General features: G+C 39.6%; 2 protein-coding genes across 3 annotated transcripts; both read right to left on the reverse strand.

Annotated features, from left to right (window-relative positions):
* Positions 1 to 2855: 2855 nt before the first annotated feature.
* Positions 2856 to 3875, reverse strand: LOC117375470 (hemoglobin embryonic subunit alpha-like). The gene is made up of 3 exons (XM_033971773.2): positions 3380 to 3875; positions 3093 to 3300; positions 2856 to 2986 (listed from the first exon to the last, which is right to left on the reverse strand). Exons 1-3 carry the CDS (start codon positions 3475 to 3477, stop codon positions 2858 to 2860), a joined length of 435 nt encoding a protein of 144 aa, XP_033827664.1. The 5' UTR covers positions 3478 to 3875; the 3' UTR covers positions 2856 to 2857.
* A 412-nt stretch (positions 3876 to 4287) lies between these two features.
* Positions 4288 to 26257, reverse strand: kank2 (KN motif and ankyrin repeat domains 2). Of its 2 annotated transcripts, XM_033971770.2 has the most exons (13): positions 26154 to 26257; positions 15581 to 15651; positions 12369 to 12451; positions 10804 to 12153; positions 10419 to 10628; positions 10225 to 10330; positions 9547 to 10140; positions 9065 to 9152; positions 8673 to 8892; positions 8018 to 8160; positions 6034 to 6234; positions 5861 to 5959; positions 4288 to 5421 (listed from the first exon to the last, which is right to left on the reverse strand). In XM_033971770.2, the coding sequence occupies exons 3-13, from the start codon at positions 12403 to 12405 to the stop codon at positions 5365 to 5367; spliced, it is 3105 nt and encodes a 1034-aa protein (XP_033827661.1). In that variant the 5' UTR covers positions 12406 to 12451; positions 15581 to 15651; positions 26154 to 26257; the 3' UTR covers positions 4288 to 5364. The 2 variants fall into 2 exon arrangements, with proteins under 2 accessions (XP_033827661.1, XP_055079513.1); XM_055223538.1 differs by lacking the exon at positions 15581 to 15651 and having other exon boundaries at positions 4298 to 5421; positions 26154 to 26226.
* Positions 26258 to 26522: the final 265 nt, after the last annotated feature.

Consider the following 26522-nt stretch of genomic DNA (forward strand, 5'->3'; position numbering starts at 1 on the left):
CTATCTATCTATCTATCTATCTATCTATCTATCTATCTCTCTCTCTCTCTCTCTATCTATCTATCTATCTATCTATCTATATATATATATATCTATATATATATATATATATATCTATCTATCTATATATATCTATATATCTATATCTATATATATATATATATATATATATATATATATATATATATATATATATATATATATATATATATATATATATCTATATATCTATATATATATATATATATATATATATATATATATATATATATATATATATATATATATATAGATATAGATATAGATATATATATATATATATATATATATATATATATATATATATATATATATATATATATATATATATATATATATGTTGTTCCCATCGCTTGGTACTGTGATGTCCACCACAACGGCTTTGCTCTGTTGTTTATCCACCACCACAATGTCCGGTTGGTTTGCCATCACCATTCTGTCAGTCTGTATCTGGAAGTCCCACAGGATCTTGGCTCGATCATTCTCCATGACCTTTGGAGGTGTTTCCCACTTTGATCTTGGGGTTTCCAGTCCGTACTCTGCACAGATGTTTCTGTACACTATGACTCCACTTGGTTATGCCGCTCCATGTTTGCTTTCCCTGCAGCGTCTTTCACCCTGCAGTTATGTGCTGGATTGTCTCAGGGGCCTCTTTGCACAGCCTACACCTTGGGTCTTGTCTGGTGTGGTAGATCTGGGCCTCTGTCGCTCTGGTGCTCAAGGTCTACTCCTGTGCAGCCAGGATGAGTGCCTCTGTACTGTCCTTCAGTCCAGCTTTCTCAAGCATTGGTAGGATTTATTGATATCAGCCACTTCAGTTATGTTCCGTTGGTACATCCCGTGCAGGGGCTTGTCCTTCCATGATGGTTCCTCCAGCATCTCTTTCTCTGCACTGTCTGAGACATTCACTGAGCACATCATCTGTTGGGGCCCTGTCCTTGATGTACTTATGGATCTTGGATGTTTCATCCTGGACTGTGGCTCTCACACTCACTAGTCCTCGGCCTCCTTCGTTACGGCTCGCGTACAGTCTCAGGGTGCTGGATTTAGGATGGAACCCGCCATGCATGGTCAGGAGCTTTGTTGGAGAGTTTGGCAAGGACCAGGTGATTGCCCTTATGGCTTTCTTTTGTTATACCTGAAATTTTATTTTATTTATATTTTGTTGTATTAATGTATTTTATTTTATTTTATTCTCCTATTTTACAGTTTTAGTATGATTTTAACTTGTTTTTAATTTGATTTTACTGGAAAGCACTTTGATCACCTTGAGTGTTGTAAAGCACTCTATAAATAAACGTTGATTGACTGATTGATTGATTGATTGATTGATTTTGTAGTGTAAGCATGATACATATTACACCATATCACATTGCAATAATTCAGGTGAGGCTCAAACAAGGATCTATACAGTGTCAACAGTGCTTCTAATGGAAGGACATTTATTTTAAAGAGTAAACTGACGATTTTGAATATTTTTTAATCAGCTCATCAAGGTTTTTATTTTTTTTTATTTAAAGATTTTATGATTAAATTTCCATCCCTGGATTTATGTCTGTTTTGGGGAAAAAATTATAAAAAAGGTTTTGCTCATATTTAGGGACAGATCATTGCGGTTGAACCAAGTATTGACCTTTACCAAATGCTCATTTAGAAATTTTCCTGACTGGTCCAGATTTGTATGTGATATAAACAGATTTGTGTCATCAGCAAATATTATTTTGTGAATGTCATTGGAGGAAAAGACAAAGTCATTTATATGAATAATAAACTCAAGCGGACCCATAATGGATCCTGACACCGTAGTGCATTAATTTTCCAAAAAGACTGATGGTACTGAATGCCTTTGAAAGATCCAGAAACACTCTGATTCCATACTCTCCTCTTTCAAGCATTGTTAAGTTTGTCAACAAGGTCTAAAATGGCCATACATATGGTGCTGTTTTTTTCTAAAACCATACTGGAAGGTTACTAATATGTTATGCTTATAATATTGAACAAGTCTGATGTGTACCACCCACTCTAATACTTCAGAGAGAGTTGGCAGAATCGATATTGCTCTGTAATTATTAGTGTCATTTGTATCCCCAGACTTGTATATGGGTATTAGTTTAGCCATCTTGGTCAATTTTGGCACAATGCCTGGTGCTAAAGAAAGGTTAATAGTATAGGCCAAAGTCTCGGCAATTTCATTTACTATGGCTTTGATGATTTTTGCTGCAGATGTTATCAGCACTGGCTGTATACAATTTTAGCAGCTTTATGATGTTTATCACTTTTACTGTGCAGATAGGTTTGAACAAAGTAAGTTTGAAAAATGACCCTGGGGATAGTGCTTATAATTAGCAACCCCTGGTATATTTTGAGAGAGTTGTTTTCCCACAGAGGCAAAGTAATTATTAAAGATATTAGACAGGTTGATATTATCGTTTTGTTCATTCTACACCGCAATGTCAGGGAGAACTGAAGTTTTACCTTTGAGGCCGAGTATCTACTCTATATGTTAACTGTACCCAAAGTTCAAAATCTTGCAGAAATCAGAAAATCCCATAACTTTACGAATGTATGAAAAAATATAATAAATAATTTTAAACTGGAGTTAATTTATGTACTTCCAGTTTAGCCAATCTTTGGAAGCCTCCTAACTTAGGTTTAATTAACTGTAAAGTGCTTGGTATGGCATAATATTTCCACAAAATATACTTGTGAAATACTCTGTACCATAAAATAATCACACAAAGTAAACAATAAGAAAGTACAGAAGACAGTTGTTTCATTGTTATTGCTTTATTGCAGCTTTTCATTTAGGTGTTACTGTTTATCTGTACTTCTCAGACAGAGCCAGGGCCAGAGCAGCCAGGAACTTGTCAAAAGCCATGTGGACCTCAGGGGTGAAGTCATCAGGGAACCTGATGGCAAGAACCACCATGATGCAGTGGGCCAGGACCTGCACAAAAGGATATTGCAATCAGTTAACAACAACAACTACTACTACAACAACAACTCAATACAACTTAATTCAATACATTCTAAGTGACATGAAAGACGTTTACCTTGAAGTTAGCAGGGTCCACACGGAGAGTGAAGGCATGCAGCTCACTAAGGCTCTGAAGTCCTCCCTTTAAATCATCGATTTTGCCCACTGCGTCAGAAACGGCTTTCATAATGGTGATGCCGTGCTTGACAACATTAGGAGCTCCAGGGCTGACATCATTCCAGTGAGAGAAGTAAGTCTTGGTTTGTGGGTACACCGCAATCAGCCTGATAATACATAAGCCAGTGTTAAGTTCTGTTAAATATTGTTCAGTTCAGACTATATTCAGATCCATTTCATTCTTACCTGTTCAGAGCCTCCCTGCCAATGTCATCATGGTAAACTGAGGCCACCTGCCAAAAGGCCCTCACGGTGTCTTTGTCCTTGGCGCTGAGGCTCGTCATCTTGACAGTTGACAGCTGCTTTTGTCACAGCTGGAGACACGGTGGGTTTTTATATTGTCTCTGAGACACACCCACCTCCAGGATGCCTTATCTTGTGAAGTCACTGCAATGATGAGATGCAGTCCATATTATTCAAAGTAATCAGAATTTAGCCTTGTTGATATATGTGTTTATGTTGATACTTAAAAATGTAGTGTATCTCTAGCACACACCCCTACTCATTTAAAGGTTTACAACAATCATAACTTAAACTCCTTTTCATAATTTTTGATTTGAAATCTATATTCATGTCTGGAGTCCCAAGCCTTATCAAAACATTGGGTGGGCCAACAAAAGACAAAGATAGATAAAGAATTTGTGTGTCTCTGCACACACAAACATGCAAAGTCACCTGCTCATATTGATTAGGGCAGTCTCGGTGAGTGGAATATTTGTAATTAACAATTACCATGTACTGTTGCAATAAGATTCTTCTGTAATTTTACCACAGCACAACCTTTTTACTTTACACATTTGAACTAAGAACAAATTTTGTGTATTTTATAGTTGTGTGGTATTCCAATAGTATGCTGTAGGTTCATAAGCTTTAGGCTTAGGATTTGAAACAAACTGTACTTTATTTTACTTATGATTTAATAATGAATTTATATTTACTTTGTGTTATATATTTTGAAATATTATAATTTACACAATAATTGTATATATTGTCTATTAATTACACTTCTGCTTAAACAAGCTCCCTTCAGTGGGGTAGACTTTACAGACAAGAGACAACACAGTTTCAAGGAGCAATGCGGTCAACATTTATATATTTTATAGTGTTTATTATCCAAAATGCACAACTTAGAACATTGAAAAACATAATCCTACATAAACCTTGACAAACTAAATCCCCTGTGCGATTACAAATGTAGATTTTTGAAAATTATAAATGTGTAAAAAGATAGATATTAAATAAAAAATTTAACATTTCAATAACCGAAGGATACAAAAAATGTGACTTTTTTTTTTTAGAATAAAAATTTCAAATCCATCAATAGCCTTTACACACTACTTTAAAAATTTGACTCTAAACGTAGGCATATATTATTCTTACATTTATATCTTACAAATCATGTTGAGAAACTTTCTGAATCCCTGCCAAATCTTTCCAGTATCTTTTGTATTTATCAATCTTTCTTTTACGCTCTAAAAATCGTAACATACAAAATCTCAATACAAAACACAATTCTTCCAGAGATACCACTGATAAAACCTTCATGTATAAAACTGCTAAGTACCACGTTTTTGTCATTATGTCTATATTCAGAAAGGTAAATAAAATTTGGGCTTCTTGGTGAACATGTTTTTTATTATAAAGTCTGGCTGTAAAAAAGTACTGTTCTCACTGTAGGCCATACAGAAAAACGATATAAAAAATAATCTTGAGTAAATTAACTATTTAAAATTGGCTTTAGTATTGAACTGAAGTTTTTCTATTGCAGCACCAAGACAGTTGATGCAAGGACACATCTCTGTGAATTTGACAGATGACACTCAAACATAAAACTAATGCTATTCTGAAAAAATATGTGACATATATGTACTGATGTATTGTAAAGGATGTATTTTGAATGAAGTGGTTTACACACACTTCACTATTAACTTCAGTAAACAAGTTTGGCTTTAAGTGCTGTTTAAACAGTGCTAGAAACAACATAGTTATTGGAAGGTAACATTTCCACAAATAATGTTATGGACTTCAAACAGGAGGACACTTAAAACATCAAGTGAAGCTGGCATATTGATGTGCATAAGTTACACAGGGTAAAAACTCATAGCTTCATGTTACAAAGACAAAAATAGACAATTATGAGCAGTCAGTGGAGAATGGAGAGAAGTGGCAGTTCACTTTAAGTCACTCGATGGAGGAGAGGAGCCCAGGAGAGGAGACTTTGGAGAAACCTGCACATAGGGAAGAAATACACTGTTGAATTACTATTTTCTCCTTTTTAATTCAAAGTAAAATTATTGGGAGTTTCCTCATTTAAACAATTATTCTATGTTCAATCTAATTCTAATTCAAAATGGGGTTGGGCAGCTAGGGTTGGGGGATATTGACTAAAATTAATATCTTGATGATTTTTGGGATTGTCAGGGATGACAATATTCAGACAATATTTTCTATCCTTAGTGTGTTGAAATGCACCTGTACATGATGTGGTTCAGTTTATGTTTCATACAAAATATGTATTGAGCATAAAAATGACCACAAAAGTGCAGTCACTTGATTCAAACCAAACAGTACAAGCCCTGACATTAAATCATACCTAAAAAATAGTTACTGTAATTGGACCAAATTGAGCAAAACGAAACCTAGAACCCAATGTATGTGATCACTTACAGGAGAAGGAGGCTTTGCAAAATTGAGGTGAGCATACAGAAGCACAGCGATGTCGTTCTGACTGGCCTCCAAGGCGATGGACAGAGCAGTGCTGCCATCCTGTCAAAGCCAACAATGGTAAGTTTGTCTGACTTTCTTACACAAGGACATAGGTTCAGAAGCTGCAGACTCACATTATCGGTGAGAGTTGCGTCGCAGCCAGACACAGATAGAAGCTGGCGGACGATATCGACGTGGCCATGTTCACAGGCACACATAAGAGCAGTAGAGCCATCGTCATCTCGAATATTCACCTGAGCCCCACAGGAGAGCAGCGCCCTCACCATGTCCCCGCGACCGTGACTGACCGCAAGCATCAGAGCCGTCTGACCAGCCTGTGGACAAATAAACCCGTATTTTGTACAGTGAAATTTTAAATATAGGATAGAAACTGTTAGAGAATGTAAGTGTAACTTAGGGTTGATCATGTGTTCAGAATCTAACTAGGAGGTTATGTTGCTTTGTTTGGAAATGTCGAGGAATTGTTTTATATGTTGGATCACTTCAAATTGTGAATATTGGTCCCACAGTGAACCACTGTTACAGCTAAAGTCCTGAGTTACTGATCAGATTAGACTTTATAATAACTATATTTAATTAGTTTTAATAAAGTATCAAGAAAGACATAATGAACACATAGTTTTAATGATTCAGGCAAACTATTTCATTAATAAAAAAAATGGTTCAAGTCCTATCTAGAAATCAGGGAGTACTTTGTTGAAATTAGAAAATGTGTCTCAGATCGCATGGCCCTGACCTATGGGGTACCCCAAGTGAAAATCCTGGGACCCCTTTTTTCAATCTCTACATGCTGCCATTAGGCCAGTTAATACGCAGCAATAATGTGTCCTACCACAACTATGCAGATGACACTCAGATCCATGTCTCACTGGCAGCAGGTGAATATGGACCAGTGGATTCACTCTGCCACTGCATCAAACTTTCTCCAACTAACCTCAGACAAGACTGAAGTCCTAGTCTTTAGTCCACAGAAACATAGAGAAAGTGTAAGCAGTCCCCTCCAGTCTCTCTCTAAAACCTTGAAATCTAGGGGTAATAATGAACTCAGACTTGAACTTTAACAGCCATCAGATCAATAACATCTGCAGTGTTTTAAAATCTAAAAAACATTGCAAAAAGGTATACTGTCAAAACCAGACTTAGAGAGGCTTATCCATGCATTTGTCTCCAGTAGGTTAGACTACTGTAACGGCCTGCTCACTGGCCTCTCCAAATGAGCGTTAAGACAGCTACACTACATCCAGAACGCTGCTGCTCGAGTCCTGACTAGAACAAGGAACAACTTCACACATGTGTCTTGTGCTCAGGTCTCTGCACTGGCTCCTACGGCTCAGAGAATAGACTTTAAAGCAGCTCTGCTTGTGAACAAGTCTCTCCATGGACCAGCACCAAAGAACATCTCTGACATGTTAGTGCCACATGAACCATCTCGCACTCTGAGGACTTCAGGGATCAGCCTCCTCCTGGGGCCCAGAGTCAGGACTAAACATGGAGAGTCAACATTCCAGTTTTACACAGCTAAAACCTGGAACAGTCTTCTTGAAGATGTGAGACAGGCGTCTACTTTGAAAATGTTTCAATTCAGGCTCGAAAGAGTTCTGTTTAGCTGTGAATATGACTGAAAGGTTTTTATTCTGTACTCTTCTCTTTTAATGGTAATTTCTTTTATTTTTAATGCTTACATTTATAATTCTGAATCACTGTTGATAGAGTATTAATAAAGTTTTTGTTATGATGTTACAATAAAGTATTGTAATGATCTGATATCATGTGTTTAGTTCAGAGTTAACAGCCTTTGTTGTCTGTGTATGTATGTGTTGTTGTTAATATAACTGCTTTTGTATGTGACACTTGGTTGCTATGCCGACAAGTTGATGTGAAGTTTCTATTGGTCAGTTTCTCGTCTGATTTGGAGACTGGCTCTATTGAGTTTAGACTGCTGTTGTTTTGCTCTTGTTTTGGTGTCAAGCCCTTGTGTTCAGAAAATAAATAACCAGAAGAAATTTGGCATGTTTCCTTACACAGAATAACCCAGATTCATAGTTTAGGTTCTGCATTCACAATTGCAGTGACAGAGAGGAGCAGTAGAGGGCGTACCTGGCTGGCCTTAGCGTTGACGTCCCCAGTGCGTAACAGCTGCAGCACAGTCTCCAGGTCGCTGTCGGAGTGAAAAGCAGCCAGGGCAGTGAGCATGATGGCCGTGTAGCCCGCCTTGTTCTGCTTGTCAGCATTACACAGCCCTGTCCAGTAAACCAGGTCAATCAGTGTGGCAGACACCACAACAATAACAATGATGTCATGAGAATGAACAATGAGCACAGTCAACAACAGTAAAATTAAAGCAGGGTTAGAAGGATTAGTAAAAAGTAGTTATAACAGGACAATACTTATGAACACTCAAGTTTTAAAAGTAAGACTATAATTACACTATGGATTTATATAGCACTTTTCAAGATATTCAAAGCACTGGCAGAAGGAAATGTGGCAAACTTTTTGATCACCACTGATCACAATATTTGGGCTGTAACTGAACCATTTAATTTGGTGTTAGTTTGCAAACACTCTAATCACTAATCCAATATACAACATTTACTACTAATACAAGGCTACTTATATGATATTGACTTGCTTCAAAATTGTCCCAAAAGTACATGACATACAAAATTTTTAATTGTAAAGGCAAGACTAAAAAAAACAACTATACAACATTATATGAAGAGAATAGTGAAGATAGACAGAAACCAAAAGTGACCTGTGTCGAGCAGTAGTTTGACTATGGGGAAGTTGGAGTGAGAGACAGTGTAGTGCAGGGCTGTGTTCCCATTGCCGTCAGCCATGTTGATGATAAACTCCAGCAGCTGAGGGGACACTGTGGCGAAGGTGTCCATGTATCCTTTGACCATAAGGGGGTCTGCAGCCTTGTGACAGGACACACGCAGCCACTCCTGTAGGACGGTGGTGTAAGCTGTCCGCTGCATCACACACAATGACAACAGTTTAATTCACAGGCCAAAAAGAAAAAAACCCCAGGAAGACAGAAAAGACATATATAGCGATATAGAAAAAACACAAGGCAATAGAAATACAGGAAGACAAGCCAGATCAGAAAGCCTGATAGAAAGGCATTTAACATCAAGCACGTACTGCTTCTTGTTGGCTGAAAGCATTTGGGTCCCCCAGAGCTTTCTGCAGGGCATACAACGCTGACAAGAGGCTGTCACTCAACTCCAGTCTGGTAAAAGACACAGAAAACCACGTGTCAGTCATATATACAGTATATTATGTACATGAGCATGGGATTTCCCAACACTTTTTGTAGTTATTCTACTCCCTGTGTTACAATATTATATAACAGGTGCTTAAAGGTGCACTATGTAAATTTTCTGGAGGAGAGTCCCCCACCTACTTGTGTATATGGAAATGTTAATATTTTTCTTGTAATATTCTAGAGTTGTATACCATGAAACTTATATATCTAAGAGAACAAGCAGGCAAAGTTTGAGGTCAGCTCTGTGGAGAGAAGACCTAAAAAAACACCATTAATTGAATAAATTCTAGAGGGTGAGGTAGTTTATTATGTTTATTAAATAGAATTTCTACAATATATTAATGTATTTCCAGTTTACCTGGGTGGTTTAGGTGGTGGTAGGCCGATATTGGTTGTAGCCCCTTCTGGTTCAGACTCTGGTTGACTAGAATGGTTTTCAGATTGGTCAGAATGTACAGCTGTTTCTGATAAGACAGTTAAATGCTGCTTAGCCTCAATAACACATGGTTGTTCTGGATATGATATATTTTCAGATCCTTGTTCGGATGCAGTGGTTGTTATAGTAGTGGATATTTCTTGTGTGATGTGTGGCTTTAGCTCTGATTGGCTGACAATATCTTTAGAAATAAGCCTGCTTGCGTCTGGAGGGGGTGGCAGTGGTTTGCTTGTCTTTCCTATAGTCTCCGGTGCTGGTGAATGGACAACTTCTTCTGGCAGTTTTGTGTCCACATTTGGAGACTGGTTGGGAGTTTGCTGGCCTTGGCAGATAGCTGGTGGGTCTGTGGCTGTTTTTTGAGGTACACTGTTGTTGTCCTGTTCTAGTGTGTGCATTATCTGCTGGTGTGGGATTGTGGATTCTGGCAGTTTTTCTCTGGCTTCATGATATTCACTGGAGTCGCTCTCTTCATCTGAACTCTCACTACTGCTGTCTTCTGATGATGTAGATTCATAACTGAGAGAGAAAAACACAGCAGAAATGGTGTAAAAAGCACAGACATATACTGAATTTAAACAATGCAATCTGGCATTTACCTACCCTCCATTTACTCCTGTAAACTGTAGGTTTTTCTTTGTGGAAGGAGATCCTGGTTTGCCCTCTGCTTTCCTTTTCATTATTGACCTTAGAGAAGAATTGGGTGAAGCTGTAAAAAGAATCAGACACAGTGACAAAAATGTATTGCCACGTTCTTTAAAATAAGAGCAACGTGAGGTGATGCCATAATGCATTACCTGTCTTTGAGGAGTTCTCCTCTGACTGGACTTCTGCAGTTGAAATCATTTGAACCTCCCGTTCCTTTATGTTGATGGTGCTGCTCTGATTCACTGCTGCACCAACAGCAATGACTGGAAGAGCCACAGGAACTGAAGTAGACAGCTCACTCTTCAAGACGTCTCGTACCTGGACTGAACTGACAGCAAGCGGCAACTCAACGGGACCACCTGAAGGCACAATGGGAGCAAGTTAATACTGACCATTTAACATAAGCATATTAAATTAATTTAATAGAACTACAACAAAAATAAATGGCACAAAATGTTGTTTTTTTTATAAAATAAAATGTAAATAAATGTTGAATATCAAGATATCTAGAAAATAAGAATAATGGATACAGACCTTCAGGTTGCCTCTGCTGGACCTCTGGTTCTGGTGGAGCAGATGGATATTGGCAGGTTTGGGCTCGGAGCAGTGTGCCTACCTCCACCACTGTGGGCTGCTCCAGAGTATACACCTGGATGCCCACAGTTCTCTGCTCTTTCTGCTCAGACTGCTGTGTGAAGCTGACTAATGTGTGTAGACTGCCCCCTGCTGGCTCCTGCCAGCCTGTGCTGGTGGCCATGACAGGGTGCTCTGCCAGAGGGGCCCTCTGAACCTGCTCTGCCAATCTCTGTGCAGCCTGCAGCTCTTGCAATGTCCTCTCTAACTGTCCCTCCAGATGTCCCACCTGGGACTTTAAGGCCTGAGTCTCTGGGACAAGCCCCAGATCCTCCTCGTGAACTCCGACTCCGACGTGCCTTTTCCCTTGCTCGCCCTCTGGTCCTACTCCGATGGTGCGCACTTCCCTCTTTGCATTCAGCCGTGCCCCAGCTACAATAACTGTGTCCTCAATCTCACAGCCCGAGTCCTGTTTGGTGGCTTCTGGAGATGTGGGAGACAGCTGCGAGGCCAGCTTACTGCTGCCCTTAGCCCCAGTACTAACATCTTCTTCTGGAATATCGATGTAGAGCTCCCCTCTGGGACGGCCTCGGCCAAAGCTCAGAGTGTGGCCTAAGAACTTTTGGCTCTTGAGCTGAACACTGAGCTGCCGTTTCTCTTCCTGGAGCACAGAGATTTTCACCTGCAGCACTGGGATGGTCTTGACCTGCTCCTCCAGCTCCTTGATCTTGCGGAGGGCTGCGGCCATCTGCTCCCTCACATGCTGCAGATGGGCGGGGGTGGGGGTGACAGGAGTGGACAGTCCTGAGCTCAGGGGGGTGAAGGATCCCCCTGCTCCATGTGCTCTGTTGTAGCTCTGTGCACTGCTGATGGAGGTGTTGGAGCCGGCCACACTGCTGTTCATGCTGCCCAAGTTGGAGAACCTGCGGTTGTCCTTCTCCTCCTCCAGCCTCTTGCGAGCGTCCAGGAGGGTCTTCTCCACACGTGCCGTGCTGAAGCCGCTCCTCTGGGTGGTGTGGTATCCAGGGGCGCAGTAGGAGAAGGAGGAGTGCCGACTGTCCATGCTGGCATTGGAGCACAGAGACTCTGTGGAGGTCCACCATGAGCCTGCATAACCATAACCACGAGGCAGGGAGCCGTACCGTGGCCGCCGCTGGATGGGCACCTTCTTAATCGTGTTGCCTTTCTCAATGTCATTGACGTATTTGAGGAAGTCTAGGTCCAGACGATAGCCATAGGGGGTCTCCACTGAGTAAGGTGCCTCCTGTTCCTTGCCATGAAGTGAAGCGGGAGCAGGCGGGTTGAGTTTCCCTGAAAAGGAAGGAAATCGAGTTCAAACAAACGGAAATCTGTGTCTAATCTTGGGCTCAGACTTTAGAAAAAAAAGGTTTGTATATTTATGCAAACCGAGACAATCACCAAATTAGGTACAAAATGGCCCTGTAGCCTGTACTTTGCTGTTCCTTTAATCTGTAATCAGCGTAACATGTCTTATCTTTGCTCCAATAAAGTCATGTAAAACCCACCTGGAAAAGTGGGATCCATACGCAACACCTCAGCCATCCTGCGTCTGCGGCCACCGGTCCCAGAGTCGCCCACAAACTCTTACCTGCAAAAGACAACGGTACAAAAAACATTCATTCATTTCCTTCATCTCCACGGGCGCTCAGTTTAATTTAGACCAATATTATCATTTGTACCACCCAGTTACTCTGTCTAATTTCATCCCTTCATTTTCTCAGTGTTTGTTGCTGTTCTTAGCGCTCAGTCGAGAGGAGTTACAGAGAAAAGTTTCCTGGCAGCTTATTCCAGTACGGAGCTTTGAGACTGCCAGTTTCAGCCTTATTAGGAATCATCCGCGCACGCTAACTTCACTTCTTGATGTAGAGTTTACACACAGCTCTTCTAAGACTCTGGACCTTCTCCTCTTTTCACTTCTCTTGGTTTCTCTTTGTTTTTTGCTTTATTTAGCTCTTAGAAAGTCAGATGATGATCAGGAGGGGGTTACACATTGCTGACTTAGATTCCTTAGTTGAACTGTGTAAAGAAAGTTCAGTGCATTTCCTCATTTTACCCATAAAATTTTCCAGATTTTGTCGGTTTTGAATAAATTACTGTATTTCAGCGGCAAACAAAAAGCAGAAAGTGAGTCAGTGTACAGGAAAAGATTAACTTTCAAGGCCATCACTTTGCATGGGAGGGGAAAGTAATGTTTAATCTACAACATGTGAAAAACACTTTGAAACAGAAAAAAAGTATTTGTGAGAAAGAATAGTGAAATGACTTCTTGAATCGCAATGTGAGGATGCCTTGTCTCTCTCTCTGCATCTTGTGACCCTGGTCAGTCAATGCATGCTCTCTTGTAAAAAGTAGGGCACTTGGAAACACTGACTAATTTGACCTGGAATGGTTTTTCACTTTCTGGAGTCGATTGTAAACTCATTTCTCCTATCTTTGCCCCTGTATTATTCTTGAACTTGGTTTTCCATGCTCTCATGATTGTTGTCAACTCAAGTCTGCATTTTACAATTATTGTTTACTTTCTAGACACATATTTTGATACAATAATGGGTCAACTTTATACTGACTACACTTTTAATAGACTTAATATATAAAGAATGAACAAAGATGATGAATATTGAATGAACTGGCTTAGTACTACTTAATTAACACCTTAACTCTACCTCTTAACCCTAACCCCTAATACGGCTAATTAAGGTGTAGTTATTATAAAGTGATACCCAATGATGAATTTACACAAAACGTCATAAAATGTTCTTAGCACACTATAGATTAACCAAACTAAAGGAGTTAATAATGATAATCCTTTGAACTTATGTTACCATATATACTTTATATGTAGTAGGAATGCAGAGTGCACATTTTAGATAGAAACACTTATCACTTATCAGGAATAACTGAGGAGTTGTGAGCTGCTTTATCTCTAACATGGCTGAAATGTGTGACTGATGATGTGCTGTGCTTTATACAGCGGGACGGCCCAGTTCTAGACGTGTGAGAAGCTGCAGACTGAAGCAGGGAGGGGTGTGAGACAGGCCAGGAGGGCGGAGGACAGCACTGACATGTGACAGTTGATGAGGTATAATTACAGCGAGCAGTTTAGCAACCAAACATCCCGTCCCAGTGGACATGGACGGCTGACAATTTCCTCTTGATTCCTGAACACACCACATTCACATTTCTAATTTGTAAGAAAAGTGAGTGAAATACTTCATTTTGTAAACAATAGATGAGTGGGATGACGATAGTCTTAAACTATGGGTTTACCTCAGACGGCCTGACTTCTTTTGAAAACACTGTTGAAATGAGCAGGTCAGTACAATTGCAAATAGACCATTGTACTTACTATTTGAGGTTGTAATCTAATCTAAATAAAACCATGTGGGTTCCCTTTTGCTTAATTAATGATAGTGCTATGCTGTTGACAGAGTTCATTACAATTTATGGATATATATTTCTAAATTAGTTTCTGGTAGAGGGTACACCACCTGCTTGTCCCAATGGAAATGTTTTGCATTGCCTGGAATGTTCCACAGTATGGTATTAAATGTTTCTTGTGTTTTCTTGCTCAAACCTCAAAAATCACTCCTTCTTAATGTGAGTGTGGTCACCTCTCCAGTGATCTGACCTGTAAACTCGGCATGATGCACCATCATCTCCATGTCTTAATGTCATACTTTGGAACATTCCAGGAAAAGCAATAAAATCTCTATGGTGACAAGCATGTGGTGGGCCTTCCACCAGAAAAGTTACATAGTACACCTTTAAAGTTGATCTTCTTGGCTAACTGTGGGAAAGTACCCTAAATTCTGTAGCTTGTCAACAACAGCTAACATCAACTTGTGTATGTTCCTCCTGAACCATTTGCCAAACATGACAGCAACTTCTGGCTCAAAAACCACCGTGAGCTAACATGCCACTGTCAATAATTTCCACACCACATTCATAGGACATCTGCATTGAAGTGTGGGTGCTGTGGAGTGGCTGACCTCCCTCCCTCTCCCAAACAGAGACCCTTTGAGCTGAGAACAGAACCCAGTGTGCTCCTCTGGGCGATTTTCTAGGACCAGTTTCATCTAGGACAAATGCTCCCACCAATTACCCCCACCCCAACCTACCCCTTGCTCCTATCCTACAGTCACATACCACACTCACAGGCGGAAGTTTAACAGCGTGTCTACCATTAAGCCTAACACGGCCCGCAGGGGGTATGATGCCGGTCAGCCAGCACAAATTACACACTTCTGGTATGTCCTGTAAGATGTCACAAGAATAGCACTATTATAATGCGGCAGTGGGTATCTGTTTCTGCTGAGTAAACAGTTTATGCACAGATAAGGATATACGCTTTAGCAAAATAAAAACTCCTCCCTCATTGTATTTGATGTACAGCATGTGTACTCCTTATACTGTGTCTATATTTGGATTTAAGACCACCCTGAAGTGCTTTTTTATAAGGCCAAGCTCAACAGAGAGGTCAGGTCTACAAAGTTTATCAAATTCTGCCTCCATTCAAAGAGTCACCTTATTATTATTGCCATTACAAAGGATTAGACTTCATAATTGCTTTTTAGGTCAGAAATACCAGTTTTCCCACCACACGCTGTGAATCTTAGTACATTTTTCCGCTGCCTCGCACAATCTACCAACATATGCCATTCTGCAAAAGCTTACAAATGGATGGTGCATTAGGAAAAAGTTAGTTTCCACTTCGTACCAGTTACTGTAGCCGCAGGAACAGGACCTCGGCTCTCCAGTCCTTTGCTGCCCCTTCTTTAGTACCAAAACCTGAAAGACACACACAAAAAAAGAAATCGTCAGTTTAATAGGAAATTACATGATCTTCTAGTTGTACAAGTGGCCAGTTAAAATAAGTTTTTGTGTTCATGTCCTCTGAACGCTCAAATGTTAGCTTGCCAAAGCCTAACAGTTTCTAATAACTGCTTAAAATATTGATTTAAAAAAATATATCCATGACAGTTGCATAAAAATAATACCCCCTCAAAATTTTCACAATGGAATGATGACAAAGTTGGCTCCTACAATCAGACCAGTTGGAAATATTTGAATTATTACTATTACTAAAATAACCTGCAACTGCCAGGAAATTACAGTCCATAAGAATAAATACATTTGTGCATGATAACTGATGTAATAACTGCATTATACCAATACAACTGGAAGAGCAGTAATGCATCCGGTTTCTCATGCTGCATACTGTTCATGGCACATGTGACCAAAGGGCATGCTGGGATTTTGGACCTTCTGAGTTCATTAAAGGGGAGTAGCTATGTTGACATGGAGATAAAAACAGACTTATGACAGGTTACAAAAGCGTGCACCCACAGACTGTAAACATGGGTTGCAAAGCCTAAAAACCATCTCAAAACATTCCAGTGGTTAAGACTGACATGTCTCAAGTGAACGACATACAACCCCCCGCTAGACCCAACCCAGAGTATCCATCGAACTGCAGCACATCTGGTAAAAAAACGAAAGGAAAGCTCCATTCTTACTGTCCAGAGCTAATGAATTCAAGACTGAGGGCTTTGCTGCCATGTGATTGGTTAACCCTTTAAATCCAAATAGCAAATGCATGGTACACACATCCTCCATTTTTGTGGGAACAACAGACATCATCTATTAAGATCTTAAACCAGGCTGCTCCCATTGGCTTTATAATGCACTCCCTTCATGGACACTGTAGCCTGCGCCTGCTCTTTTACTGCTGAGTGCATTGTCCACAGATAAGCACCATGACTGTGTCTGCTGATTCTCATACTTCTCACACTCAGCTCCATATTTTGTCAGGGAGGTCTGGCTGCCTGAATAAGGAGATGTATTTGGGGAAAAACTCAAATGAAATTCTGCTATCTTTGGATAAATCTAATCAATCATCAACAGCTGTACATGCAGAATTTGGTTGTGGATCTAGTTGACTCAGTGAAGCATAGTTTGAAAAGTGCTATAAAGTTTTTTTTTGTTGTTTTTCAAATATATAGCACTTTTCCACATTCAAGGCACTCAAAGCGCTTTACATCAAGGAACCACTCACACACAGACACATTCATACACCGATGTACACAGACACCAGGGTGAGGTGGATTAAGTGTCTTGCCCAAGGACAGAACGGCAATATTCAGATCAGATTTTGAGTTACGTTCAACCACTTCCAGATGTACAAAAAAAAAAAAAAAAAGACTATAAAAAAGAAAAAAAAGAGTATTAAAACACACCCAAATTCCATGGTTTAGATCTGGTCAATAAGCAGATAAGCAACTCATTACGACTGCAAGACGGGGCCAAAATTTTCACAGCCATAATTACTGTATGCACTAGAAGCAATTAGAAAACAACAATAGTCTGTATGTATGTTTCTAATTAATACCAGTTTTAACAACTTAATTTTGATCTGAGTATGTTCCCAAATCCCTGTTTACAGTAAGTGACCTTTCCTTACATCATAACAGCCGGGCTTGTTGTCGGCAGTGCATTGTTTCCCATGCTGTCAAGCCAGTAGCTCTGAGGGCGGAGGGGTAAAGGGGAGCAGTGGACCTTCAGGACTGGAGCGTCAGCCAAATCACAAAGACCCATTCATTCAGGCCTAGTCTCACAGCTGGTTCTAATATAAGGCAAGGAGGGGCACGGGCGAAGGACACAGGCAGCAGAACAGAGGTTTACACACAAAATACCTCACACAAATAAACAAACATCTGTTAAAAGACACACAAATATTACAGTCCATGTTGATGAGTGGTGAGAATTATATACTGTGATAATAATATGAATATTACTGGAAACAAAAAGCTGAAAAGTGGCATTTGGCGTAGACGACAACATGGAAGCAAATTTGAATACCCAGATTTTTTTTATTGTTTTGCCATAAATAAGATGTGGGTCTATAAATGTCTTGTTTGATCTAGTATTGCACAAAAGTGAATGAACTGTGAAATTAATACATGCACAGACATTTTTTTTTTTTTTTTTTTTGATAGATTACATAGTTTTTTGTACATTTTTTGCAGGTTATTATAGACAATACATTTTTTTGTTTCAGCTATTCCAGTATTTTCTAGAAGACTATAAATATCACTATCTCTAAAAGTTGCAAAAGAAACAGGAAGTACAGCAATCCTTTATATAAAGGCAGATAAATTAAGAGTATGGTATTAATAAGGACCTCTGGAATAACTATATCACAAATGTAAATCAGTGAGTAGTAGCCAGGATGATGAATTTCAATGCGCCCTTTAGGTCAGTGGATTCATTTCTTATTGTGAATAGTTTTGTCAGAGACCAAACTACAGGAGACAATCCATACTCCCATCCACTCCCACTCACTTCAGATCAAAACATGCAACTCCATGCCTAAAAACTCCCACAGCTTTACTTAGACAGCTGTAGCTTTTAACTTGATTTATCCCAGCGAGGGCACCGAACAATATGGACAACAAGCGATAGAGCTGTTTTTAATTTGTCTGTCCCGTGATGATTAATCTGACAAAGATGATTCACTTCTAGATCAACACCACTCACCGCACAAGTAGCAACAGTTTGTCAACAAGTCAATTAAAGGCGGACACATGGGTTTTGAGAGTTTTCGATGGTGTAATGTGAAGCAATAGGCTGAGGTTGGCTGGAGAAGCAGTTACAGGAAAAAAGTTGCGTTTTTCCCAGAGGATTTGAAAGAAAAAAAAAGTTAAGTCACTTCCTCTGAGCTCAGGAGTAACAAGGCAAAAGAAGCAAAGAAAGCACCGGAGAGGAGTCCATTTGGGGGAACAGAAGTCGGGAATGTGCAAGAGAGAGTGCGGAGGAGAAGGGGGTGAAGAGGGGGTTAAGAGTACAGCTGAGATGCTAATGGAAAGTTCTCAAATGTGAAGACCATGACTCCTCTCATAGTTGAGTATGATTCACTATATGGTAATGCCTAGACCAAATTTCACTAGCATTTCACTGGTAGATGCTTATTCATTTAATCAGATCATTATTTATTTAGTATTTGTGTCAGATGCCCTTCTGAATGCAACTATTTTTTATTATTGCAGCTTGGGGCCAACACAAAAAGTCTCCTAGAGCTAGATTCACTTAATATTTTCCTTATTTCAGCCCCCTCAACAGATTTTACAGTGCTGCTAGATATTTATCTGTTTTGCGTTGGTCTTTACATCAGATGCCATTTCCAATACAACCATCTTCATTGTAGCAATGGGACAACACAAAAACAGTGATGACTTAGAATTCACCTTTAAATTCACTCTTTGGATTCTATAGATGCCATTAAACTTTCAAAGAACTTATTTTACAAAGTGCTCCACCTAAGAGGCATGTTATCGTTACACATTCCTTGCCTAAAAATAGCACAACAATACACAATTTGACATTTTAGTTACATAAAGTGCACAGAGCAGACACATCAATGTTTTATAGTAGTGTTTATCTTCTCGAGAGCTGGCGTAATTCAGTCTGCCACTTCTGAATGTATAATATATCCAAGAATAGAAGAAATATCTTACAAAAGGATCTGAAATGTAGCAGTAACAAAGGCGGCTTGTCATGGGTCTACTGTATACGTCACTGTATGTTTGACAGACAAGGCCTTCAGCTTCAGAGTCTGATGATCTCATATGAAACACACAAAGTACTTGTGCTGGCCAAGACATGTTTTTCACCCAATATGGCATTTAAATTGAGGACAGTGAAGTCAGGGAAGATTGCGATTTCTGGTGGATATATGAAACCGGCTGTCACCATGGAGATATGAATGCATGGTGGGAGTAAACTTATCAGTCTTGTATTTTTAAAAATAATTATAGCTGTAACAAACATGAACTGAGCAGGGTTGCCTTTCCACAGATCTAGCCCGATGGTGCTGCTTGCTGCTCATTCTGCTTGTTTCAGTCCAGGCAAAGCAATAATGATGCTAATGATGAACTAAGTTGGTCTTTTAATGTGTATTTTTAATGTGTGTTCACCTGCTCAGGGACTGCAGATGGAAAATAGTAGTATTGGCACAAATCATCTTTTCGTTTGCAAGATTAATGGATTTGTAGAAAGAAAGAATGAAAACCCTCCACCAGAAAAGTTCCATAGTGCACCTTGGAACTTTTCTGGTGGAGGGTTTTAGTATAGGACCTAAACAGGCGACTGTAGTAGTCCTATAGGGAGGGGCTTTCCAGCTTCAGTAAACAGCTCCATTTCAGCCATTGGTCATTGTGCTGAACTTATAACAGGAAACTCAAGGAGGGTGGGGTCCAGGGGTAAGGAGCTGCACCGGAAAAATGAAAAAAAGTAATTTAGGGGAGAATTCCTGTGTGCGTATTTTAAGGGGAGGAGGGATCAGCCTGATGCAGAGCAGAGGGGGAGTGGTAAGAATAACACAGACCAGAAGATGCCCCGAGGATGGCTTAAACCTGGTGCGGGGTAGGACGGGGTTAAAAGGCCAAAATGTGGTACAGCACACCGGGAAACAGGAAGTCATCTGTTTGCATCCTCTTAGGGGGTTTTACCAATTACTTCCCATTTCACTCAGACCAGCTGCTTCACTAAAGACATTAAGATGAGTAACAGCGAAACATTGATGCATTTTAATGACATTACAACTAACCACATTAAATTGTCTTGAGTTAGATTATCAGTCTAGATGAAGCTGTGTTGAAATGTAAAAGCCATCTTAGAACAGTAACGCAGGTTTTGTCTATCTTTTTACATACCATCATAGGGAGTAATGTAACTTCTTTATCTTCTGCTCATTAGACCAAAGTTGTCCTTACCACTGTTTATTTTTGCGAAGGAGTTGGAAAGTGGATACTGCCAAAGCACTGACTTATTTAATTGTTTTGGACCTGAAAATGGTCTGAGAAGTCGATATGTAAACTGTGATGTTTTGTGTGCTTTGTGAAAACATACCTGCTTATTAGAAATAGCGTACTATTTTGAGACAATCTTTGACACAGTCTTTTACAAAGTATTTTCTATGTTGATTTTGGGAGACTACAAGTTTGGATATTGTTTGAGTTCATAAACTGGCCTTGGGTTGAAGCGATAGCACAAATGATACTGCGATACTTCTGTTTAAATGATTTCTCAATATCTATTTTGTTTGTTTATGTTAAGTCTATCTATGCTATACCAACATAACTTTATTTTCTTATAATTAGTGTCAAGGTTAATGTTGGTATCTGTTAGTTTTGATTAAATATAGTACACTTAGTTCTTAGGTTACTCTTTGTGCTTATTGAGTTAAATAACACCATTAAAGCTGCACTTGGTAACTTTTTTCTGGTGAAGATGCCCCCATTGAGATGTTATTGCTTTGTCTGGAATGTTCCAAGGTATGGCATTAAACAAAACTTTCATAAAGACAAGCAGATAACTCAATCAGGCCAAGTTATGTGTTATATCTGTGGAGCGGTGACCCACTCAAGCTAAGAATGCATGTTTTCTGTATACTTTTGAGCAATAAAAACACAATGGCAGGATAGGGAAGTTTAACGCCATACCGTGAAATTCCGTGCAAAGCAATAATACATTTTTTTTTTTAAGTTTAAGTAGCCATTTTGGTCCATTCAGCATTTCTCTACAGACAACAGACGGGGATAAACTACCAAAACATCATTATCAGCCGTGAATCATGGACAGTGACAGATTTGTGTAATGCAGGTTTAGGCTGTAATTTCATTAAGAGTCACTAAACCGTTTTAATACCCGGCGTGTGGTCCCCTCTCTCACCAAATTGGGCTTTATAACTCACAATCCCCCCTGTACCCCTCGCCACCCCCAGGCCCACATGTTGTAATGAGAAAATCACATTCCTCACTGTCAAGAAAACCTCAGGAAGGAGTCTCCAGCTGCAACGGGCTGCTAACCTGATATACGCATTTACTCTCCCGAAGAGGAAGCTAGGGTTTCTTAGGGGAAATCTGGACATCTGCAAACGACCAATTACCACCAAAACGTATAGCCGGATGAGAACTTTAAATTCACTTTAAAGGTCCTATGTTACGCAAAACTGACTCTTGTGAGATTTACGCCGCGTTAGAATGTTATTACCGTCTCAAAAACACTGCCAGAGTTGCGTTTTGTTTCATTCACACATGTTTGAGTAACCCTTTATTATTAGTCTGTCTTCATCTCCAAAGCTCAAAATGCTCTGTTCCATCTTGTGAGGTCATGAAGTGGAAGTTTTCAAGTTAAAAGCTACGTTTTACCTTTTGTTCAGTAGAGATTGGAAATTCCCGGGCTTGACATTATCCAAATAATTCTAGTGAAGGTGTATGGAGTTTAAAAACACAGTGGAGCACTTCCTGTATTACCACATGACATCACAAGGTGGAACAGAGTGTTTTCTTTTTGTGAGAGGAACTCTAATATGCAGGGTTTGTGTGTTAAACATGTGTGAATGAAACAAAACACAACTCTGGGGATGTTTTTGATGAGGAAATTGCAATATAACATAGCTCAGAAAACAGCTTAATATGGGCTCTTTAAAATGGCAAAAAGGGTGTTTCTCATGTTACCACAAACCCCCGTTGACTGTAAATGGAGAGAAACCATGTCAAGTCTGGTATGTGAGGTATTTTGATCTCTCTGGACCCCAACTGTGCCACTATAGCACATGCCTTAAGTAACGCCTCTTTGTTTATATAGATTAATGAACACAGCTACTATTACTATGGTGTTTACTTTCAATTGAATCTTATTTGTCTTGTTATAAAAGGTCCTATATTCTACAAAATGGAGTCTTACGAGCTTTAAGCCATGTGATAATGTTGTTACCTTCTCAAAAACAGTTGTGTTTTGTTTCATTCACAGATGTTTTGAGTAATCCTAATATTATTAGTCTGTCTGCATTTCCAAATCTCAAAATGCTTTGATCCAGCTTGTGATGTCATGAAGTGGTGGTTTTCTGTTAACAGCTTAACTTTAAATTTAGTTCAGTAAAGATTGGAAATTCCAGGGCTGAAATGATCCAAATGATTCTAGTGAAGGTGTATGGAGTTTAAAAACACAGTGGAGCACTTCCTGTATTACCACATGACATCACAAAGTGGAAAAGAGTGTTTTGTTTGAAAGAAGAACTCAGCCTAAATACGCAGAGTTTGTGTGTTAAATATGTGTAAATGAAGAAAAACAAAACTCCAGGTCTTTTGTGTTTGTGATGAGGAAACAATATTATAACAGATTAGAAAGTAGTGTAATATGGGCCCTTTGAGTCTGACTTTTTATTGTTTTCATAAATGTCAAAAGGATCTTGTCACATTGGCAGTTTTTATTGACAGTTACTCATAAGTGTAGGACAGGAAGGTATCAATCATTTATGAAGTCACTGTCTTCAGGTGCTAATGTCACATCTGGAAAATTACAGTAGGAAAACTGACTCACACTAATAGTAGGGACTGTGTGACGGTCTGTCTATTAATTTGGTAATATCTAATAAAACCTGTAATGATACTTCCATATTGTATTTTCAAAAGGCCGCAGAAAACCACTTTTTCCATTTCGGGGTCTTTTTCAGGAGTTGAACACTTACACAAATGGTGAAATGCAATGCACTCCTATAAAATTACTGGTATAAATACGGTTTCCTTGGTGGCTGCCATTCTCACTAGCATAAAAGGCTGGTTTAAGTAGAGCTAATTCAGCACTTTTTTTTTTGTTTAAGTTCTTATTCCTTGTAAAAGCACATGATCCAGTAAAGGCAATGAAGGCAGTAAAACGCTTTAGAAAAGTGTAGCCAAATAAAACCCATTAGTGCCAAAATGCCCACTGCTGCTGTTTAAATGAGAGGTGCTACTTTTTGATGCTGTATCCCAACTTTTTGAGATGTTTTTTAGTGGTCATCAAATTAATTGTAACTTTATTAAATCTGACAACAGTATCGCTAACATCATATATATATTTTTAAAGTCTAAACGTATGTAAAGCTTTTTCCAGTTCCAGGACTAGATGATAAAAATAGTGGCTTCAGGAAATGCATCTGATGTAAAACCAAGACCAATGCAAGACTCTGCATGAGGTTAAATTATAAAAACAAAAGTCATGAAAAGATTGTTGTAACTACATGTTTTATTAGTCTCTTTTGGCTGTTCACTGTTAATCCTGACTGTTTAAAGACGTGCTATGTAACTTTTCTGGTAAGAGGTCTACTACCTGTATGTGTCCATGGAAATCTTATACATTACACAGTATGGCATTAAACCTATCTGTATGGAGACAAGCAGGTGATGCCACAGTACAGTCCAGGTTGAGGTACAGTCCAGGTCTGCGGAAAGGCAAGCCTGCTCACCATAAGAATGCATTTTTATAAGATATTTCGCAATAGAAACACCTGGAATTTAATAAATGCGAGATAGAAAAGTTAATGCCATACTTTGAAACTTTCTAGGCAAAGCAATAACATCATGGAGACTAGCAGGAAAGTGACATATTGAACCTTTAACTCGTTTAAATGTGTCCTACTTGTCTGTTATCACGCTGCAGCTGGTCCAGTGGTTGGCTCTTCTCGTACATGATTTGATTCAGTGAGAAAGTCATTACACAACAGCAGCGGCCGCCCTCACACTGGGGTATTGTATTTTAGAGTAACAGCCTGATGATGACTGCACTTTCCCACATGCTGCCAACTTCTGCCCGTCCATCATCAAAACAACATCAAGTCCAGCTACTTTTAATCCCCAAATACTGCTGCCAGAATGATCATTATCTGAAAACCAACAAACGCGCAGGGCTATTCAAAGTAGCAACAGTTGTGTGCAGAGTACCAAGATATCAGGTCTCAAAATGTAGCACTTTAAACTTATTCTTGGTGCACACAGATTGTATTGTTTTGTTACGCTATTATGGTCACTTGGTCTAGTTTGGTTCTGGTTTGAGCCTAGTTTAATCCTGAAGTAGACTTAGTTTGGTGCTGGTCTAGTCCTGGTCTAGTCTAGGATTAGTTCCGGCTTTAGTTCCCAGTTTATACTCAGTCCTGATGTGATGTGCAAATGTGCTAAAGTTTTGGTCTGGTTTAGTTCTGGTTTAAGTCTTTTTTATCCTTGTTAACAGTTATGGTTAAGTCATTGTGTATTTGCTTTAGTCCAAGATTAGTCCTGGTTTAATTCTAAGTCAGTCCATTTTTTGTAATGGTCTGGCACACTTTGGTCCAGTTATTTTGACATCTTTGAAATATAGGCTAGGCTTTTGTGTTGTATTATTTCTAGGCTACTTTGTGTGAAAGTCAACAGAGTAGACAAATCAATCAAGTAAAAAAATGATGGCCAAGAATAGTTTTGTTTTAGTTAAAAGTTAAAAATACAGCTTCAGCGTTGACCTCCTAACATACAGTCCTATCAGGATATGAATTGGCCTCTGGTGACCACTGACCAGCTCTAAGCGAAGAGAGCAGCAGCAAATCTGTGGCCAAGACGCACAAGGAAAAGCTGATGAACATCTGGAAGTAATGAACAGTCGCAGAAAGCGCGGACCCACCCTCTCCCCTGAGCTCTTAGACTCATTTTTCTCTTTCAAAATTTTAATGAAATTATAATATTGGTTTCTTGTGCAATGAGTGAACTATTTGGTTGCAACAGAAATGTCTTCACAAACAAACAGCAGAGGTTTTGTTACAGTAGACACAACAGGCTAGAGGAGAATAAATGTGAAACGCAATCACAAAACTACACACCCAAACTTAGGGTGAACAAAAAGTAATTTACATCTGAATAGTTTACTTCCTCCAAACATAAAAAGTATTAATAATAAAGTGGACGGTAATATCCATGAAAAGGCGCTGAGTCCACAGCTCCTCTATGGAAACAATTAGACCAGCGTGACCAAATGAGGACATATAGAGTAGAACACTAGCCTTCCCACAGACCTTTGCCCAAACCAGTCTAACGCTTCTAAATACAAATAGGCCTACATTTTATTAAAGCTACTGTGGGAGCCTATTTAATGACCAGATTTGCCCCTGACCCAGGGATGCTCTGAACAAAAAGACACGCACAAGCGAAGCACCGTGTCTCGCTTTGACATTCCTCTGAACGCTCGAGCCAAACTAGTGCAAAATCAAAAACACGTTGACTCCAACGCGCAGGAGAAATGTGAGTTAAACTAAAGCCGCGTGTTTTTCGGCTCCAAACCCCGTTAGTTCGCTCAGGGAGGAGAGGAGAGCGGAATGGGTTGGTCCGCGGCTTTACAAAGAAGTCAGACTCTGAGCCATGCGCTTCATCCACAGTGCAACAAATTCAAGTGCAAAAACAACGCCAGATTTGCAAAAAGGCAGATTGTAACTTAGTGTCGTCTCTTACCTGTCCTCTGTAAATCCTCTCAGCCGCCTCGGCCCAGGGGCGCTCTCTGACAGAGACAAAAACACTGCAGCCAAGATGCTCCGTCCGCTCCCCGCGCCATGGCCCCCACCCATCCGTGCGTCTTAAAGGGCCAGAGGCGGACGGGGATTTCACAAGCTCTGCCTCCCGCTCTCCATCACATGAAACCACAGAGCTTTGGCTCTAAGCAGGCCCCCCTGACCTCTGCAGGCCCGCTGTCCCCATGACCCACATTGTCTGCGCTGGGCGTAGGGAGGTCCGGTTATTGACAAACAGGAGATGCTGGGTGGTTAAATTACACACTGAATCACAGTAAAATCACACTGAAAAAACAGTTTGAATGGGCTTCAT

The sequence above is a fragment of the Periophthalmus magnuspinnatus genome, chromosome 8 (assembly GCF_009829125.3).
Source record: "Periophthalmus magnuspinnatus isolate fPerMag1 chromosome 8, fPerMag1.2.pri, whole genome shotgun sequence".
In the NCBI taxonomy this organism is placed as follows: Eukaryota; Metazoa; Chordata; class Actinopteri; order Gobiiformes; family Gobiidae; genus Periophthalmus; species Periophthalmus magnuspinnatus.

Coding starts and splice junctions, on each gene's coding strand:
- LOC117375470 (XM_033971773.2), bottom strand. CDS start 3,477: ATGACGAGCCTCAGCGCCAAGGACAAAGACACCGTGAGGGCCTTTTGG. Junction 3,301..3,379: donor GGCAGGGAGGCTCTGAACAG/GTAAGAATGAAA, acceptor ATGTATTATCAG/GCTGATTGCGGTGTACCCAC. Junction 2,987..3,092: donor TGGACCCTGCTAACTTCAAG/GTAAACGTCTTT, acceptor CCTTTTGTGCAG/GTCCTGGCCCACTGCATCAT.
- kank2 (XM_033971770.2), bottom strand. CDS start 12,405: ATGGCTGAGGTGTTGCGTATGGATCCCACTTTTCCAG. Junction 10,629..10,803: donor CCAGCAGAGGCAACCTGAAG/GTCTGTATCCAT, acceptor TTGTGCCTTCAG/GTGGTCCCGTTGAGTTGCCG. Junction 6,235..8,017: donor TCAACGCTAAGGCCAGCCAG/GTACGCCCTCTA, acceptor ATTTGTCCACAG/GCTGGTCAGACGGCTCTGAT.